The sequence below is a fragment of the Aulonocara stuartgranti genome (assembly GCF_965226115.1).
Source record: "Aulonocara stuartgranti genome assembly, chromosome: 9".
NCBI lineage: Eukaryota > Metazoa > Chordata > Actinopteri > Cichliformes > Cichlidae > Aulonocara > Aulonocara stuartgranti.
Window position 1 is genome coordinate 10,680,679 of NC_138960.1, and position 20,968 is coordinate 10,701,646.

Consider the following 20,968-nt stretch of genomic DNA (forward strand, 5'->3'; position numbering starts at 1 on the left):
TCTCCATGAACCCTAAAAATTGAGTTTCACTTTGCTCATATAATGCCAGGAGTGTCTCCATATTCCACAAACGTCTATGCAAACATGTAACAGTATCCCATATTCATATAAATATTATTGATATTATAACAAAAGCTGTCTCCACCACAATTGTCCCAAGTGCTTTTTTTAAAACAGGATTTTAAACCAGAGGATTTCCCTAAAGCTTAATTTTTTTAATATTTTGTAGACAACAACAGAATCATTTCAGAAAAACTCAAAATGACTGGTGTCAATATTATTTGCCCCACAAAAAAGGTCAAATATAAAAAAAAATTGCAAATATTGCACAGTGAAAAGGCACTACAGCTCAGTTGTTCCCACTCGCCTTTGTCCTCCTGTTTCCCCTCCCTCTCCCCTCCAACGAAGAGTTAAACAGTTTGATGGCGTGTGGGACAAAGGAGTTTTTAAGCCTGTTGGTTCTTGACTTTGAGAGAAGCAACCTGTCGCTGAATAGGCTCCTCTGATTATTTACGAGCATGTGCAGAGGATGCCCAGCATTTTCCATAATGTCCAGCAGTTTCTTTAATGTCCTTTTCTCTCCCACTATCACCAAAGTGTCCAGCTTCATGCCGACCACAGAGCTAGCCTTCCTGATTCGTTTTTCCAGCCTGGATGAGTCCTTTGCTGTGCTGCTCCCCCAGCTGTTTCTGGTTCTGTTTTGGTTAAGTCCTAAGAAGTCCTGATTTTGAACTGTTGTAGTCCTGTTTTGAGGGGAGAGATGATGAATGGCCTTAAATGTGTACAAGAGTATTTTGAAATTGATACGATATTTGACCGGGAGCCAATGAAGCTGCTGCAGAACAGGAGTAATGTGGTGGATAGAAGGGGTCCTGGTGATGATACGGGCAGCAGAGTTCTGGACGCGTTGAAGCTTGTGGATGGATTTTTGAGTATAAAAATAACCTGAATAAATACAAATAAAGGGAAAGAGCTGTCCAGACCTCTGTCTCTGACCATCTGTGTTAACACTTGAAATCGGAAACATGTAAATGTAACAAACATGTTAAAACATAAGATATCAGGAAGGGGCAAAAAAAGCATTTTGCTAAAAAAAGATTTAGAGCAGAAGTTTTTAAAATGAAGATATATTGCATTTATTTACAATTAAAAACACACAGAGCAGAAAGTGTGTTACTGTTTTACATCCACAGACACACAAGAAAAGAAGCCGGCAACATGAGGTCAAGTTATGGCAATTTTATTTGTGTATTTCAGTACATGTATTCAGAATAGAGTTTTTAAAAACAAACAAACGTCCCAAGTCAAGTTTGGGGGGATTTTTGTGAAAGAAAGGTTGAGAGAGGGGGAAGGAGGAAGAAACTATTGCTCTCCTTAAACTTGATGCTGCTGGGTCAGTTTTTTCTCAGCAGTCTGCTCCAGAATCCACTCCTGTCCTCGGCTTTCTTTTCTTTTTCTTTTGCCTTCAGCTCTTTTAAGGTTTTGTTTAGCTGCTCCTCGGCGTCTTTAAATGCTTCTTTCAGCTGCTGTTTGGCCAGTTTGACTTTCTGTTTCAGGAGCTCTTTAGCTTCCTTTTTGTGCTTTTGCATTTCTTTAAGTGCATCTTTGCAGCCTTTCTTGGTCACCTCAGAGGCTGTCGTTTCTTTCTTGAATACCTTCAACTCAATTTTCTCTTCTGCAAGTTCTTCTTGCACTTTCATCAGTTTCTTCTTCAGAGTTTCACTTTCCTGTTTTGCCTCCCATTTTCCATGTGTCTCTTTTTCTATTTCTTCCTCTGTTTCCAGCAACTTCTTCCTCATGTTTTGAGTGAAACTCTTTGTATTTTCCATTTCTTTCTTTGCTTCCTGTATTTTAAATTTCTCTTCCTCCAACACTTTTTGAGCTTCCAACAATTCTTTCTTCATATTTTCAATCTCATTTTCTGCCTCATGTTTACGTTTTTTCTCCTCTTGAAGTTGTTGCTTTACATGCAGTAATTCCTTCCTGAGTATTTCAGCTTCAGCCGTTACATTTTCAGCTTCTTGTGCTGCCAACTGCATTTTCCTTTTCTCCCCTTCAAAAGCTTCCTGCACCTCCTGTAATTCCTGCATCACATTTTCTGCCTCCTTCTTTGCAGTTTGATATTTATTTTTAGCTTCTTGTGCTGTGCTTTTCTCTTCCTGCAATGCTTTTTGAGCTTCCAACAGTTCTTTCTTGATGTTTTCATTCTCATTTTCTGCTTGTTGTTTTCCCATCTTCTCTCCTTTAAGCTTTAGACCCACATGCAGTAATTCCTTCAATACTACTTCGGTTTCAAACTTTGAATTTTTAGCTTCTTCTCTTGATTCTTCTGCCACTTCTTTTAATTTGACATTTTCAGCCTGTATTATTTGAAATTCTTCTCGTAGTTTAATCAGCTCAGACTGTTCTGTACTGTATGGTGACGCACTCACCAATCCTCTTCTCGATCTCCCTTGATTCATTTTGGCCTTTTAAACAAAGGAACCAAAGTTTTGTAGAGAAGTGAAGTTTTCGATGTGTTTTTTTCTTCAACCGTTGTCTGTCCTGCACAGAGATGCTGCTGTAGATGTGTCTCTAGCTGTGTCTGGATACAATGAACAATGCTGTAACTAAGTGCTTGTGTTGCACAGTTCTACAAAACATTCCATTCCATGCATGCTCCGCCCACATGGTCAGGAATGTCAGGTGCTGCATCACCAAATGCTGCTCCCGTTGCCTAGCAATAACAGCTGTTTACTTTTTGGGGTCTGGTTCATTATTTAACAAAGAAAACATGTCCAAGTATTGCAACCATGGTGCTGAGGCTCAGTGCATATTCTAGCCTGCTGTGTGGGTGGGCAGCTAGAAATCACTGGTGGGCAACATGAGAGAGGAGAAAACTGGAGCAGCCAAGCAGGGAGCTGCAGGTTGCTGGTTTGAGTCTCTGTTCAGATGCTGGTGTCTCCTCTCTCTGAGATGTTTGCAAACAGTCCCAGATAAAACAATAAGGATAATAAACAAACACGTGACTAAACTAACAATTATGACACTGATATGTTTCATGTGATGGCCTCTATACAGCAGTCACTGCAAGCATCCACATCAGCACACTTACTTTTCTTTAAGCAGGCGTGCTGGGCTCCTCCTAAGGAAAGTTTGAGAACTTCATTTCCTTCATGCTGGTGAACTTTTTACCAAATATTTTCATCAAAGCTTCTCCATCACTGACAGCGATTGTTTGGATCTTCACACTCATCTCCATGAACCCTAAAAATTGAGTTTCACTTTGCTCATATAATGCCAGGAGTGTCTCCATATTCCACAAACGTCTATGCAAACATGTAACAGTATCCCATATTCATATAAATATTATTGATATTATAACAAAAGCTGTCTCCACCACAATTGTCCCAAGTGCTTTTTTTAAAACAGGATTTTAAACCAGAGGATTTCCCTAAAGCTTAATTTTTTAAATATTTTGTAGACAACAACAGAATCATTTCAGAAAAACTCAAAATGACTGGTGTCAATATTATTTGCCCCACAAAAAAGGTCAAATATAAAAAAAAATTGCAAATATTGCACAGTGAAAAGGCACTACAGCTCAGTTGTTCCCACTCGCCTTTGTCCTCCTGTTTCCCCTCCCTCTCCCCTCCAACGAAGAGTTAAACAGTTTGATGGCGTGTGGGACAAAGGAGTTTTTAAGCCTGTTGGTTCTTGACTTTGAGAGAAGCAACCTGTCGCTGAATAGGCTCCTCTGATTATTTACGAGCATGTGCAGAGGATGCCCAGCATTTTCCATAATGTCCAGCAGTTTCTTTAATGTCCTTTTCTCTCCCACTATCACCAAAGTGTCCAGCTTCATGCCGACCACAGAGCTAGCCTTCCTGATTCGTTTTTCCAGCCTGGATGAGTCCTTTGCTGTGCTGCTCCCCCAGCTGTTTCTGGTTCTGTTTTGGTTAAGTCCTAAGAAGTCCTGATTTTGAACTGTTGTAGTCCTGTTTTGAGGGGAGAGATGATGAATGGCCTTAAATGTGTACAAGAGTATTTTGAAATTGATACGATATTTGACCGGGAGCCAATGAAGCTGCTGCAGAACAGGAGTAATGTGGTGGATAGAAGGGGTCCTGGTGATGATACGGGCAGCAGAGTTCTGGACGCGTTGAAGCTTGTGGATGGATTTTTGAGTATAAAAATCAGAAATCCTGGGAAATGCTTGAATTCTAATGTCGTCTTTTCGAGGTTTGAAAAGTGTTTGAATTTCAGATGTGGTGCTTGAAAGTTCTTGAAAATGTAACTGTATTTCAAAAGCAAAATTTCCCCGCCTGGGCTGCCTTGCATCTGTTTCAAAGTGTGACCCCGCCCCTCCCTCGGACAGTCGGGGATGAGTGCGCTAACATACCTGCAGGTTGCTGTTTTAATGAGTGTTTGATGGAAAACAACAATGGCGGAGTTTGCTCTGTCCGGTCACATGATAGGTGAGTCCTAGTAAATAATTTTCCAGTATGTGTACGTTACACACGCTATTTTTTTTAAAAAAATTATGATTATTATTTTGCTATCAAACTCGCTGGAGAAATGATTGAAATGCACTGAGTGTGATGCAGTATGGCAGCGCTATTATGGAATATGCTGTGAAAAGCAAAGTTGTCACCAAGTACTGTTTATATTTGTGTGTATTGCTGCAGCTCTTTTGAGTATTAATTTGTGCCTTTGGGTGAAATAATGGTAATATGAGGGACTGATCTATATGGTCACAAAGAATAGCCACTTGTTTCTGTGCTACCAAAGTTCCCCGGCTTTCATTCAAAATGTGTTTATCACCAGCACCTACATATTAAACTACTTAAACAGTCAGTGCTGTTCTCCATGCCTGTCTGACTTGATGTTATTAGCACAAACACTTTAAAGATGATCATTTAGGACTTCAGCAATAATACAGACAGCAATGTAGTTAGCAATGAAACAGTTTTATTGGGAATTAACTTAAAAAACAAACAAACAAACAAACATCTGTCTCCTATTTTTTGTCACACAGGAAAGAAGCATCAATATCTGATGAGAAGACTTATTTCTTTATTTTTCATTTTTCATTTTTTTTTTCAAGAGGAGAAGAATATCTCTAACAAGTTGATTTGTTCACATTTTCACATCTTAATTTTTAAGTGAAATGTGTATTTTGAGTTTATACACTATGTATTAGGGCTGGGCGATATGGCCTAAAATCCATATCGCGGTATAATTTGAAGCACGTGCGTAACGATATATATCGCGATATATTCTTTTCTTCTGTATAACGTATTTTCTACACTATAAGGCACACTTAAAATCCTTTAATTTTCTCAAAAATCAAGAGTGTGCCTTATGTATGAATTCTGGTTGTGCTTACTGACCTCGAACCAATTTTGGTGTGCAGAAATCTGTTAGAAAATGTTTTGATGGATCGTCAGAGCATTACGGCTGCCGTGGTGAGGAGCTTCGCGGAGCAATCTGGGTCCAAAACTCTGTCCTCTTCAAGTCCCAAAGTCAAACGAACACTGAGAGTTAAAAACGGTCTAAATTCTTTCATCTTTAATAAAATCATCAGCGTTGCTGCTTTACCAGGTGTAACAATTAAGTTTAACATCCAGGCATCCATGAAAACAGAAGTTATTGAATTTAACGGAGTTACAAGTTAGCAGGAAGTTAGCTCGCTAGTTTCCACCTAAACATTTCATACCATGTTCTGACTGAGAGATTAATGAAACTAATTAAAACGTACAGCTCTGCTACCACTACCAACATAAATGAAGACAGAAAACTAAACAGCAGTGGCGTTTGCAGGGTTACTGAAGTTGGACTACCTGGTATATAATGTTGTGCTACGTGATTGCTAGCAACACAGCTATGTTAGCATAACATTAGCACAGTGAAGCTGGAGGATGAACGCCAACTTTTTTTCCACTCGATAAAAGTTAACGTGAGGGATTCTGGTGGTCAGGGACAAATGCAATCGCATAGCAGGATGCTATACATGGGGCAAACTTCAGTCAGGAGAACAACTGAGATTATTCATCCACAATACGAGGTTAGTCATTAATATACTGCAACAATATGGGAATAGAACAGATGTGAGAGAATTCAACATTAATGATTCAATGTTAGGAAGTGGAGGAAGCGCAGTTTTTGGCTTTCCCCATATTTAAAAAGTGCTTCATCTCTTTGCTATGACTGCCGCCTGCCATAATTTGCAGATGATAATGGTTGTAGCCGCTGCGATGCTTTCGACCAAAACAGCCGCAGCTTGATGACATCATCAACTTGCGCTGTCGCGATAGAGCGGTATAGTCAAAATCTCTATCGTTGGCCAAATTTATATCATCGTATATCGTTTATATCGCCCACCCCTACTATGTGTATAAGGTGTGTTTTTCTATGTCCTAACAAAAGGGGAGCTAAGGTGTCTTTTCACATGGTCTTACTGAGGTGATGCTAACTGAAACATGCATTCTTTTCTTTTTTGGCACGGGGGCTGGAAAAGCTTGAAAAGGGACCTTGAAAGTGCTTAAAAAGTGCTTGAATTTGACCCTGAAAAAGGCGTATGAACCCTGTAACTGTTAGATTTGATTTATTATTATTGAATATATTAGACAATTATAGAAATATATAATAGGAAACAGCAACAGGAAATATAAAAAAGTGCAGACCTGGTAAACATTTATTACTATTCAGGGCTCGCAAAATCGCTAGCCCGACGTCCCGGAGTTTGCAATATCTGCGGTCGGGCGACAAAAATCTATCTCAGCCTCGCCCGTCGGGCTATATGATAACCCGACAGGCGGGGCTGAGATAGATAGGGTTGGGCGATATATCGAGTTTTTAAAAAATATCGATATATTTTTATACGAGATGTAATATGTGACAATATCCTTCATATCAATATAGTTGTGGAGCCATAAGTTTGTCGCTCTTTCGTCCACTTTTGTCTTTATGCAACTTTACTCGACCTCGCCTCTCTCCTTCACTGAACACAACTCCCCCTCCTCCCCCATCGCTTCACCTGCAGGCAACGACAAGATGAACACAGCAAATCTCTGTTAACGAGTTACTGCGCATCGCCCTGTGCGTGGGGCTGGACAGCGTCAACGTGTTAACGAGCTAACCATGCTAACGGATTTTAGGCTGCCTAAAATCCTTTCATTCTCTCAAAACTTGACAGCGCGCCTTTTGTATGAATTCTGGTTGTGCTTGATCACCGCGAACCGATTTTATGTGGTACACAGCGCTCAGCAATCTGTCAAAAAATGTTTTAGTACGACTTTGGTGAGCTACGGAGCTGCACCGCTTGATGCATTGTCGGAGCATTACGGCTACCGAGGAGCCTCGCGTAGTAATACGTACTGTGCTTCAACGTAATATTACCGTATTGTGTGTGTATAAGGACCATAAATGGCACCTGTTAAGAGAAATGGTTACGAAATGGATTTCAATTATTTCAGGCGACTTCCAGGATAAAAGTGTTGAAGGACTGACTTACACTGTCTTTGTGTCTTTGTTTAGAAGCAGAGCGACACAGATGGATCCACTTCTCAACCCTGTCATCGCTGTGGTGGTGGGAAAGACTTTCGTTGTGACATCTGTGGAAAAACTTTCAGTTAGCAAGCCGGCCTAAAAATACATCAACGTAAACACACTGGAGACAAACTGAAATACTGCAAAGAATGTGGGAGAAGCTTCCCCACATCAGGTGACTTAAAACGACATGAACTCTTTCACAGTGGGGTCAAAAAGCACCTCTGTGATCAGTGTGGGTCATCTGCAGGTGACCTTAAAACACACAAACGAGTCCACACAGGAGAGAAACCATACAAGTGCAGACACTGTGACAAAAGCTTCTCACGTTCAGGTCATCGTAACGAGCATGAACGTACACACATGGAAGGAAACTACAGCTGTGAGCAGTGTGACAAGAGCTTCAGTAATCTCAGTTCATACTCTGCACACAAACGATCCCACGTTACTAATAAACTTTTTCACTGTTACCACTGTGCCAAAACATTCACTTCATTATCTGCTCTGTGCAAACATCAGCGCGATCACGCAGGGCTGAAATCTAGTGATGGGCAGATGAAGCTTCATGAAGCACTGAAGCTTTTCATCCAATTGGTTCACCCCAGCGCAAAGCATCTTGAAGCTTCATTTGCTCTAGTAGGACATCTACTGGACGTAAAAATATTAGTTGGCATGAATTTGAAGAGTGTGGCCTTTTGCACACAGCCTGTAAATGTCAACAACAAAAGGAGTGTGTAAAACATCTATATTGTAGTGATCCAGTATACTGTGTATATTTATACTGGCAGTATGGAAAATGATTATTTGGAAATGCTTAAAATGGAAATGATCATTTACTGTGAGGTGAGGTGTGGTTGGGGTGTGGACAGTGGTTGTGCTTTTGTAACGTTGAGGTATGGACAGCTACACACTGAGGCTTTGAGCCTCAGTCCTGCCCACATTTTATTCTGTAAAAACTAAATTTTCACTGCTTTTATGACCTTTTTAGTGGGGAGAACATAGCTAGGATTTAATGATTTAACAAATCTTTTAAATCCTTTGTCCTCCACAATGCTAAATGGCTGGGAGTCCTCAATCACCATGCTGACCAGGTCTTCATCTATTTGAGATTGTTCTCCTGAGGAAAGACAACAAAAACAAAGCACAAATATAAATATCACACACGTAACTTATTACAGTTGTATAATATTGTTATATCATTTAGTAACATTACAGCATGCTATATTATCATGGCATTTGATGGCTCACCTGGTCTTGCTCCACAGTCGGTGTTCCCCTTATTCTCATGCAAAGCTCTGTAGTGCCTAAGCATGGATGAGGTGTTGTTGTTATATCCCAGCTCCCTGGCACATAGTAAACACTTCACCTTGTACAAAAGTAAAGACAGCTTAACATAAATTGTATTGCACCATCAGTATTATGAAAATACATCTTCTGTAGAAATTTACATACCTTGTTGGGAGATATAAGATCAAAATGTTCCCACACAGGGGAGGACATCCTCCTCTTCTTAGCTGGCTCCATTCTCTCTTGTTATGCAACAACCTCTGGTGATTAATATAAAAAAAACAAGATTACCTTTCATGTGTTTCTGTTTAAGCTCAAATTGATTTGATGGTTGGAGGTTTTCTCAGTGTTCATCAGTCACTCTTGACCTGGTGTTATCATATGGTTTATCTGTTTTATATTTGGAAATGTGGGATTCAGTGTTCTCTCATCACAAACCTGTTTCTCTTGTGCATGAGTTTAAAGCTCGCGCTCCACCCCGCCGCTGCTCTCTTCTCCTCCACTTTTATAAAGAAGATCCACCCGAACAGTCAGGCGTCAGTGTAGGAGAGCAGAGTGAAAGTGGAAGAAAGACAAATTGCAGGTTTCTTTTGAAATGTTAAAAGAATGTTTCTCAGATCATTGTGTTAAATTGTCATAATCGCTGTGTTCTTTAAGACTATCAGCTCTACTCTAAACAACCCTGAAAGCCTCTGCTGACACATGTCATCAGTTCCTTTCTTTCTTTGTAAACAAGGTCGAGTCTGTCAGGTCAGCAATAGTACTTCCTACAGATGACCCATCAGTGTTTATTCCATGACTGTAAACATGTTTCCATTTGTCACTTCAGTCTTTACTCTGAAATACAGGAAATGACATCATGGCTCAAAATCTTTGTCGTTCAAACAATTCTTTATTTAACATCATTTTAACTTCATTTAAGAACTTTAATAAAATACATTCAATAAAAACTTGAGAACAGGAAACTGATTTTAACTCCAACCACTGAAAAAAAAGGTAACAACTGAACACAAACAGAAGAAGAACAATTTATAAAGATTAACATTGAACTATAGGAACAGTTTGATTCACAGCCTCATTTGAACTTTAACTTAAACTTAAGGAGAGCCGACCTGAACTCTGTGGAGCCTGATCTCCAGGGTTTTAAGTTGGACTCTGAAACCAGAAGAGGATGTTTCTCTCTCTTCAGATTCACTCTGATCCTGTGATGGGAACGATTTCAGCCCTGCGTGATCGCGCTGATGTTTGCACAGAGCAGATGATGAAGTGAATGTTTTGGCACAGTGGTAACAGTGAAACAGTTTATTAGTAACGTGGGATCGTTTGTGTGCAGAGTATGAACTGAGATTACTGAAGCTCTTGTCACACTGCTCACAGCTGTAGTTTCCTTCCATGTGTGTACGTTCATGGTTGCTACGACTACCTGACTGTGAGAAGCTTTTGTCACAGTGTCTGCACTTGTATGGTTTCGCTCCTGTGTGGACTCGTTTGTGTCTTTTAAGGTGACCTGCAGTGGTGAAGGATGACCCACACTGATCACAGAGGTGCTTTTTGACCCCACTGTGAAAGAGTTCATGTTGTTTTAAATCACCTGATGTGGGGAAGCTTCTCCCACATTCTTTGCAGTATTTCAGTTTGTCTCCAGTGTGTTTACGTTGATGTATTTTTAGGCCGGCTTGCAGACTGAAAGTTTTTCCACAGATGTCACAACGAAAGTCTTTCCCACCACCACAGCGATGACAGGGTTGAGAAGTGGATCCATCTGTGTCGCTCTGCTTCTAAACAAAGACACAAAGACAGTGTAAGTCAGTCCTTCAACACTTTTATCCTGAAAGTCGCCTGAAATAAAGAGCATCTCTGCAGACGTCCAATTACATTTTACTGTTTCGATTAACACACTCAGTTTACTGGGCTACAATAACTACAATACTACCACCATAATACTACAGCAATACTTATTTAATATTACAGTAACATCTGACTTACACTTAAGTACTACCATACTACTGTTTTTAGGGTACCCATGGTAAACTACTGTAACACTGCAATAATACTGATTTAATACTGCATTAATAACACTGTAATTGTGCAGTTATAACACTGAGCTGACCGGGATACAAGAAAAACACTATTACCCCCAATGACACTGCAATTATAACATTAAATGGGTATTTTAACACTAATGTTTAAAAGTACTAAAGCTATAAGGAAGCAATGATACTACAGCTACAATACTACAATACCATTACGTAGAGCAGGGCGATATGACCAAAAATATTTATCACAATATAGATTTGAAAATTGCGATAACGATATAACTGACGATATAATTGACACTAGAGAAAATACTTTACAACCCCACAATTTTATTAGTGCAAAAAACCCCATTAATGTATTTTCACTTAAACAAGCAGCTGTTTTTTACATTAAAGTTATATAAAAATGTAACAGTGCAAATTCCTCGCTGACAGTTTAACCAAAAGGCATTTCCAGTGGAAATTGGCCGACATATCCTCAGCATAACCATGTATAATATCCACAAAACTTTAAAAGAGCTTATACACACACAATACGGTAATATTATGTTGAAGCACCGTACGTATCACTCCGCGAGGCTCCTGCCTATGACAGCCGTAATGCTCCGACAATCAGTGTTGCTAACTTAGCGACTTTGTTGCTATATTTAGCGAGTTTTCAGACCCCCTTAGCGACTTTTTTTCCTAAAACGCGACTAGCAACAAATCTGGCAACTTTTTCTGGCGTTATTAGAGACTTATTTATGACAACTTTTTAACGTGAAAGCGCGTATCGCTCTTACTCTCAATGAGCAGCGGGTGCTGCGGTGGGCACCTCGCCCGTGCAAAAGCGTTCACAGGCGGAGGATAGTCCTCCCCCAGCTGGTATCAGGGCAGGGCTCCCGCACTGACTGTCAGTCAGTTCTTCTTTTACTGTTATGTTGTTTTGTGGACCACAAAGTTTAAAACTACTTATGAACACACAAAAACACAAAGTAACTCCACCAGAGTGCCTGTTTCGGGTCACTTTTGCCGTCCAAGCCAAGGACGGATAAAGGGTTGGAATTGTGACATTAAAAAAACAATAATTGCTAGAAGAAATTTAATTTGTAGTTCTAAATAAATTCTAAATGCATTTAAGACGTTTTTTACTGACTTTATGTCTCTTCCACAATGTTATTTCTCTCTCCAACAGCGTAGGTTAGAATTACATTAGCATGACCAATTATGCAAATTAGGCGATGACATCATTTAGCGACTTCTAGCGACAACCAATAGCGATTTTCCTTACTGAGGAGTTGGCAACACTGCTGACAATCCATCAAGTGGTGCGGGTTCGTAGCTTAGCAAAGTCGTACTAAAACATTTGACAGATTTTCGAGCGCCGTGTACCACATAAAATTGTTTCGAAGTCAGTAAACACAAACCAGAATCCAAACATAAGGCACACGGGATTATAAGGGGCACTGTCGATTTTCAGAAAAATCAAAGGTTTGATTTTAAGTGTGCTGTATTTACCAAAAAAAACGGTAATAACGACGGTCTGCTGGCATGCTCTACCAAAAATAGTGCTTTGTTGTGTATCTGACGGACGAAAGCTAAACCAGTTCCACACCACTGTCGTTGCAGCATTTTTACAAACCAATTCTGGTTCATCCGTTTCATTCAACGATTCGCTTTCGCCCTTGTCATTCTCCGTCGCCGCCGTGCCTTTTTCGCCATGTGCGTATGAAAACAAAGGCACTGTTGCATGCGCGTTTTACCCATATTCTATCGCGATATTTCATTTTCTTGTCGTTGCCCAACATTATACCGGTATTACAGTGAACGGTATGATATGGCCCAGCCCTACCATTACGTAACGATACAACTTTGTTAACCATAAGAGAAGATTACTGAATGGTTTGGTTTTGTACTTAATTTGTTTTATTTTATTCCATTTACACCTGACAGAGGAATGAGGCCATTTATGCAGAAATAATAACACCATGATATACCACGAAGGTGCCTGAAGATTAAATAACAGCAACATTGCAATTTTCAGCATTTTTAGTTTTTCATGATCGTGTAAACGAAACTTATAACTGAAATGAAAACCTGAATAATGGCTCAGAGCTACTCTTCGGTGCAGTAGAAGTGCTAACATGCTAACACGATTTAATGAGCACACTTGTTCCAAACAGTCAGACTGAACTTACAAGAATAAAATAAAAATACAAACCTCACAGTAACTGCACTTGTAGAGTCTCTTTCTGGTGTGGATCTGTTGGTGTTGTCTCAGGTACTGTGGAGTTTTAAAAGTCTTCTCACACAGGTCACATTGATAAGGTCTCTCCTCAGTGTGGGTAAACATGTGGCGTTGTAAGTGTGCGTCTGTTGTAAAGTATTTACCACACTGATCACACCAGTACACATCTTCTCCGGAGTGAATGCGTAGGTGTATATTTCGGCTCCATAGCCGGCTGAAAGTTTTTCCACAGATGTCACAGCTGTATGCCTTAACTCCAGAGTGGGTAACTAGATGAGTCTGTAAACTGCTACTGTGAGCAAAAGCTTTACCACACTGATCACAGCTGTAAGCTTTAACTCCACTGTGGACGACTTGGTGTGTTTTCAGGGCATTCTTCCAGGCAAACGACTTTCCACACAAGTCACAGCTGAACGGTCTCTCTCCAGTGTGGATGAGCTGATGTTGTTTTAGTTTAGACTTCAAAGTAAAATCCTTCCCACACTCGTCACAGGTGTTTTTTTTCTCTCTCTTTCTTCTGTGAGGTTTGTCGGCCTCCTGAGAGCGCTGACTTCTCGGTCCATGTTGGTCCTGCAGTGACAGAGATACAAACAGAGGCAGTGAGTGAAATGCAGTCATTGAACAAACTGAAGCTTCAAACTCCCTCCATTAACACTAGTTTTAAACCTGAAGGTGGAGTGTGGCACCAAACACCTTAAAGGTCTCTTATCCCCACCTACTGGTAGTAGTAACACATTACATCCAACCTGGTGTTAAAGATAATTAATCATTGTTCAAACACTCTAAAATCATGCCCATCCCTCCTGCTTGTACACAAATATTAATGCTAACACACTCAGAATAGTAATAAATGTTTACCAGGTCTGTACTTTTTTATATTTCCTGTTTGTTTCCTATTATATATTTCTATAATTGTCTAATTTATTCGATAATAATAAATCAAATGTAACAGTTACTAGCTTGGTTCAGTGAAGGATGATGTCAGAGTCTGACTGTAACCTGACGTTTTTTTTACTTTTACTCGCTACATTAAAAAAAAAAAAAATCTGTATTTTCTACTCCTTACATTTTCAACACAGGCTTGTTACTTTTGGTTTAAGTCATTTGAGGGGAGTTATTTCATCACTGCGGGCTTCAAAGATCAAATTGATTTGAGCCTAAACAGTAACACATGAAATCCAATCCTGCATCATACACCAGGCTGTGTGGTAAAGTCCTATAAATGGAGCATGTAACGATCACTGTAACACAAACCGTAAATCTTATCTGAGTTTAAAGGTTTAAATCACCGTCAATTTCATCCTTCTATGATTCAGAGTTTGGTGACATCCTTATCATACAGAGTTCCGTTGGCTGAGTTGGGAAAAAGTTCTCAATAGTTTTTGAGCTCAGCAAGGAAATCTGTCAGTTCATGGTGTGAGATTATTATATTATCTTATGCCACGTTATACCCCTAATTAAAGATAGTGAAATTATTACGTAGTTTTAGTTTGCATTATTCTCCTGACTTCGAAGAAGGTGACAACTATTACAGTTATTAAACTGATTTGTATTACATTAGACTGCTGATTTATTGTGAATGAGTGATATTGTTTTAGATTAGATTAGATAGAACTTTATTAATCCCTCGGGTGGGTTCCTCTGGGAAATTCGATTTCCAAAAAAGCACAGCACCGACAGAAGTTACAGAGTTACAGAATATTATATATATATACACACACACACACACACACACACACACACACACACACACACACACACACACACACATATATATAAATACAGAGACAATATAAATAAAATATACGAAGGGGATAAATAGAATAAATAGGAACAAAAAATAAAAATACAAGTGAATTGCACATTTCAAGTATTGAGGTCTATTGCACTGTTGACTATTTACAAAAGTATTGCACAGTGAAGTGAAGAGGCACTACAGCTTAGTTGTTCCCCCCTCCTTTGTCCTCCTGTTTCCCCTCCCTCTCCCCTCCAGAGAGGAGTTAAACAGTCTGATGGCGTGTGGGACAAAGGAGTTTTTAAGTCTGTTAGTTCTTGTCTTTGGGAGAAGCAACCTGTCACTGAACAGACTCTTCTGGTTGTTAATGTCCGTGTGCAGAGGATGCTCAGCATTGTTCATAATGTCCATCAGTTTCTTTAATGTCCTTTTCTCTGCCACTGTCACCAGAGTGTCCATTTATGATGCATTATACTGCTGAGGTATAAGAAATACTGTTTTCAGAGAGTCATGGCCTTATTTGTCTGATTAGAAGAGAACAGAGCATACCGGAGAGGTTTTCTGCCCCATCTCATCAGGAGGAGATAAAACAGGGAGCCAAGGCCGTCACTTAGGCGCCGTAAGAGAGAAAGAATGTGAATGTTTAGGTTTTATGACTAGGTGGAGGGGGCTGAAGCTATAAGAATGTGAGAAACGCTCAGACACTTCGAGATCAGGCGGACACCCTCCCGCGCTCATCTCCCCTCCGGATGGTTTATGCTCAAAAGTGTTGAATTGTATGGAATAAAAGATTGTTGATTGAGCATTTATACACCGAGTATTGTCCTTCCTTCAGCCCAAAGATCAAAAGAATTGGGAGATTTAACAATGGACATGACATGTATGATGCAGTGAAGGCATTTCAAGTGAAGCTGTCACAAATGCACCAGTGCAACCTGTCTCACTTTCCCTGTTGCCAAGTAATGTTGAACCAAGTCGGCGCACTTTGCTGATAAACTGAGCGCACTGAGTTCGCGGCGCTTTGGTGACTGTGAAGCACAAAAAGAGAATTTCAAGCTTCTTTTTTACGTGGAAACTGCACCTGTGCAGATTCAGATGGAGCTGCAGTGTAATGGTACACTCAAGGCAAAGTACGACACTGAATGGCCTGCACAGTTTATTAGTTCCATTCCTGCAGCAATGCCCCAGCTCCGTCTACATGCAGCTCCAACCTTGTGTATGTTTTCATTTATTTTTCTGGGGTTTTTTGCAGCATGTTCATATTTCTAACTTGCATAATTTTGACAGGATATATTTTTATGAAGATCAAAACATTTAAAGTTAAAGTTGATTTTTTAAGTTTATTTATTCTGGAATAAAATTCCTGTCTGTTTTTATTCATATTTCTATTTAAAAACATGGTTTTAGTGTGTTCAATAAATGTTTATCTTGTTTGGCACGCGACCTAAAGTGTGTCTTGAGTTTTGCTCCCTGTGCAGTTGAGTTTGACACCCCTGGTGTAGAGGATGGAAATCAGCCAGGACAACTCATGAAACATCTGCAGACATCTGGTTGAATTCAGTTGTGTACATCCACAGAGAGCAGCAGGTCAGCTGATCACAGCCTGTACATTAAGAACATCGACTGGAGCTCTCAACAGAAATGATTGTGAGCTGTGACTCTTTTCCCCACACTGAGCCACTACAGCTGATTTTAGGGTTGAATCCTGCTGAATCCCACTTTAACCTCTTCCCTGCCCATTTTCCTCTTTAGAGGCAAAGTCACCCTCTACAATGTAGGCATTGTATTATTACATGAATATTACATTACATTAATATAGCACAAGGTTCAGTTAGTTTTGCATAAAATATATATCAGTACTTCATCTTTTACCCCTTTAAGACCTACCATAGAACCAAGAGCTTATGTTTATATTTTTACTAGAGATGGCACGATACCACTTTTTTATGTCCGATACCATAAATTTGGATATCTGCCGATATCGATATGAATCCGATATAGTGTATTTTTTAATCAACAGAACTGTTTTTTTTAAATATCTTGCTGCTTTTGTATAAGTTCATACTCAAGTTAAAAAACAAAACACTAAAGCTATTCTGTTATACCTGTATGCAAAAAATACACAGCACCCAAATATTTCATAGTTCACTAATAGTGATCAATCTAATACACTTAATCCTACTCCATCCTCCCTATTCTGGTATTTTAAAGAGTAAGTAACCTAAATAATAGGGCTCTAAAACTCTAAAAAAAAAATAGATAGGGAATCACCCACCCTCCACCTCATGATGCTTAATCAACATAATCAACTTTAATTTGATGCAGTGTGAAAAAAATTCACAGAAATCAATTATTTTTAAGAATAACTAAATAGATTCAACATCTTTCTTCAACAGAACTGCAGACTGCACAGATGGTGCCTTCCCAAAGGAAAAGTACTATAGCTTACTAGGGTATATTAGACTTAATAATTACTATATACAGTCATGGACTTCTATGCATTTTACATCAGATTAAAACTTTGGGTGTAAGATTCAGATAATTATTTAATAAAAGCTAGACATTTTAAATGAGAATAAGAAAGAAAAGTATGTCTTGGTGCCCACCTTTTCCCTGTTAAGGACGCCTCTGTCAGTGCGCCCCAGGGCAGCTGTGGCTACAATGTAGCTTGCTATCGTCAGTGTGTGAATGGGTGAATGACTGAATGTAGTGTAAAGCGCTTTGGGGTCCTTAAGGACTAGAAAAGCGCTATACAAATGCAGGCCATTTACCATTTACCATTTTTAATGCCCTATCGGCCCCCCTGGCTAAACTTTGCTAGATCCGCCCCCGCACAGTTACCAGCCGTCAGCTAGAAAAGGATCCTGGTGTAGAAAGTAATATTAAATAAATTCTAACAACAGCTTATCAAGGTTAAACGTGCTGCTGTTGTTCAGCTGCTGGTTTCCTCTTTCTGGCGCAAAGTGGGCAATAAACAAACAAGAGAGACGGACTCGCGACAGAAAAGCCGATCAGCTGATCATTAATCAGTTTCATGACTGAAGTAGCAGCAGGAGAGGGAGGGGGAGAGAAGAGGCAGTCGCTCCATATATGTTCCATCGTGGGAATGCTTTACAAACATTCAGAGATGAACTTACACACTTGCAAAACGGAGCATTCCTGCTCCAATAGGCCTTAAAGGGTTAATGGAGTATTTCTTAACACTAGTATCTGTCACCTTCTTTGTCGAACTCATTGTTTTCTCTGCAGTGGCTGAGCTGAGTCCACGTAGCTTAAATGTTCCCCTGCTGCTCCGTCAGACTCTTCTCCTCCTCCTGATCAGCTGGGACACAAAACAGAACTTTGTTAAGCTCCACACTGCACTGAAGAGTCAAAGTGTCTCATATGTTCATCTGAGAGCACAAACAACAAATTTTAGCTCTCCTGGGTGGGCAACTTGTTTAAAACATACAAAGGTTTGAGCACCGATACTAAATTCAGCAGTATGGCACACCAGTACCAGGAGAGCAATTCCTCTTTAAAAAAGGCCCTGACAAAGAATGAAAACAGAACAATCAATGGATTACAATGGAGAGTACAGTGTTTCCCAACCACTGTGCCGCGGCATATATACGTGTGCCGTGAGAAATGATCAGGTGTGCCGTAGTGCCACTGCACTACTTTCAAGCATTCTGCAACCTGTTCTCTAATGTGTGCCTTCCTCCTCTTTGTATATACTCCTCTTATATGTTATTTATTCTTACTGTCTTACTATTTATATTGTTTTCCATGCACAGTTGGTGTGGAGCACCCACAATTTAGTTGAATATGTACAAAGACAATAAAAGACTATTCTATTCTATTTTAAAAAACTCTGCAGTACTTTTAAAACACAGATCCCCTCTTAGGGTTCGAGGCTGTATTTGTTTTAAAAATGAATCTCTGGTATCTCTGGCCTATCATTATTATTTTGCTAACAGTTAATCAGGCTCATTTACTGAATACTGATCAGAATTTATCAAATTATCTTTGAAATGATTCTAACAACAGGCCTCTCAGAGTGAGGCCAGTTTTTACAATCACATGCCCTGTGGGCTGACACAACTTTGCTGATAAGACAAAGGCAGGTGTGTTTTAGCCAGGAATACATTTATTTTTACCTTTCTTTTAAATTGATTTCATTATAGCACTTTTACCGCCAACATATTTGGATTTTTTGGCACTGGAAGTGACCTTATATTGATGATGGCTGGCGTTAGCTAGCTAGCTAGCTAGCTTGGATAGCACACTGCATTCAAAAACTATGCAGGTGCCACACAGTGACAGAGATGCTAACTAGCGCTTAGTAACAGACTAATAAAATAATAGAAACTCTGATTACACTTAGCTAATTTAAAAGCTTTCTTCTAATAATAACACTGTTTTCTTCTCTGTGTTTCATTAGCATTTGTTAATATTTTCTTGTAAATTAGTTTATAGCAGCTTGACTTGATGTAGAGGCTTTTTCTTTCAACTGGTTCACAAATAACTGACAACAGAGACCGAGGAGAGCAACAGAAAACTTCACTCAGGAGCTAAATTCAAGATTGACTGAACTCAGATCAAAGTTACCTTAGTGCTTCACTTTAGATGAGGAAGAAAAATAAACTAAAACACAAACGCAATAAAGCGGGAACTCCGCGGCTTCTTCTTCTTTTGGGGTTTTTCTTTGGCGGTTAGAGCTTTAAGGTGCATTACCGCCACCTGCTGGACTAGATGGTTCTTAAACGAAACTAGAGATTTAAAAGTAATTTAACAAACAATAAAAACAAAGTCAAAATGTGTCAGTGTGTTATATTCATGAACATAAACATCAGATGGCTTCAGCTTACCCTTACTCCCATTTATTTAAGAGGTTTTGCTCTCTGCAGGGCGCCACAGTAAGTAAGTATGTGTAGTTTTGCCTGATTTAATAAAGGTTACACTGACTCACTTCTCTATCAGCAGATCCAAGTGTAGCCATAATTTCCCAGGAGGGTACTTGGGTTTGGAGTCTCAGCACAGTTTTCAGATTTAATTAATGGGCTTGAGTACAGCCTGATAATTACAGGCATTCAAACTGCCTGTAATTCTATGGCATTCTGTCTCTATGAAGACATTAGATCTTACATATTTCTTGGTTAAAACCACATTCAACTACTTAACAATAAGCCTGCAGCTGCAATGTGGAGGCAACTAAGAGTTTTGATAAATTTTCCAAAAATCTCATCCAATTAATTCTCCTTTACAGATTGTATAACTTTCACTTTTTACAATAAGAATTCTCCAACAAATGTTTAGAAGAAAATGATTTTTCTTTCATTTGTTTTGATACTAACTGAAACCTCAAAGCTCCAGTTTCACACCCCAAACTAACCAACTGTAATGATTATTTCCATCAGCACAATAGTTTTCAGTTTTCAATTTCACATTGGTCTATATTCCCCACATCCTGTCATGTCCTTATCCTTGTTAGGAATCAGAGAAATGAATATAATCAATTCATTAATTGAATTCCACGCTTGTGTTCATCCACAGCAGCTGGACAATAAAGTTTATTGTGACCCTGATACTGCAGCAGAAAAGACTTTTCTGCTCCAACTTTCTGCGAGCAAACGCTCAACTTCTCCCAGCGTGTTGAGCTAATGATTAGTTGGTGTTTTTCTCCAAACACTCTTCTCTCAATGTGTTCACAATAAACTGTGAACAAATACCGAGGAGAGCAGCAGAAGACCTCATTCAGGAGCTAAACTCAAGATTAACTGAACTCACATTAAAGTTTGCTCGGTGCTTACCTTTAGATGAGCCCACAAACCACGAGACACTCTACTGTGGCAACACCACCAGTTTATAAAGAAAAAGAGACGACAGAGAAAAGTTGTTTTGAATGACTAGCCTGTGTGTGATCGTGCATGGCCTGGGTCCTGTGGGACATGGTCATGGAGGCAGGTGTTCTTGGGCGCCTGGGACAGGCTCGTACAAAGGGATGGTCGGCCACTAGTGGAGTCAGCTGCCCCTGGCCTGTGGTTCTCCGTGATTCTCAGCCTTCGTCTGGGGGAGCCCCATCTGGGCTCCTGGGGGCCATTATTGCAGCTTCCCGCCCTCATCATCAAATACAATTGTGACAAAGACACACACTCATACTCTCTCTCTCTA

At 39.7% G+C, this 20,968-nt stretch overlaps 1 protein-coding gene and 1 long non-coding RNA gene across 2 annotated transcripts; both read right to left on the bottom strand.

Moving 5' to 3' along the window:
• Positions 1–8,809: 8,809 nt before the first annotated feature.
• LOC309714511 lies at positions 8,810–9,600 on the bottom strand. The gene is made up of 3 exons (XR_014278956.1): positions 9,256–9,600; positions 8,983–9,077; positions 8,810–8,896 (listed from the first exon to the last, which is right to left on the bottom strand). It is a non-coding gene; the product is annotated as an uncharacterized lncRNA (long non-coding RNA).
• A 78-nt stretch (positions 9,601–9,678) lies between these two features.
• On the bottom strand, positions 9,679–19,498 carry LOC309714495 (uncharacterized protein). The gene is made up of 4 exons (XM_082547013.1): positions 19,406–19,498; positions 18,033–18,137; positions 13,054–13,650; positions 9,679–10,595 (listed from the first exon to the last, which is right to left on the bottom strand). The coding sequence occupies exons 2-4, from the start codon at positions 18,048–18,050 to the stop codon at positions 9,915–9,917; spliced, it is 1,296 nt and encodes a 431-aa protein (XP_082403139.1). The 5' UTR covers positions 18,051–18,137; positions 19,406–19,498; the 3' UTR covers positions 9,679–9,914.
• Positions 19,499–20,968: the final 1,470 nt, after the last annotated feature.

Bases quoted from the DNA above. Each gene is read 5' to 3' on its own strand.
- LOC309714495 (XM_082547013.1), bottom strand. The intron at 10,596-13,053 runs GTTTGTATTTTT...GTCTTTGTTTAG, and splicing joins ACAAGTGCAGTTACTGTGAG to AAGCAGAGCGACACAGATGG.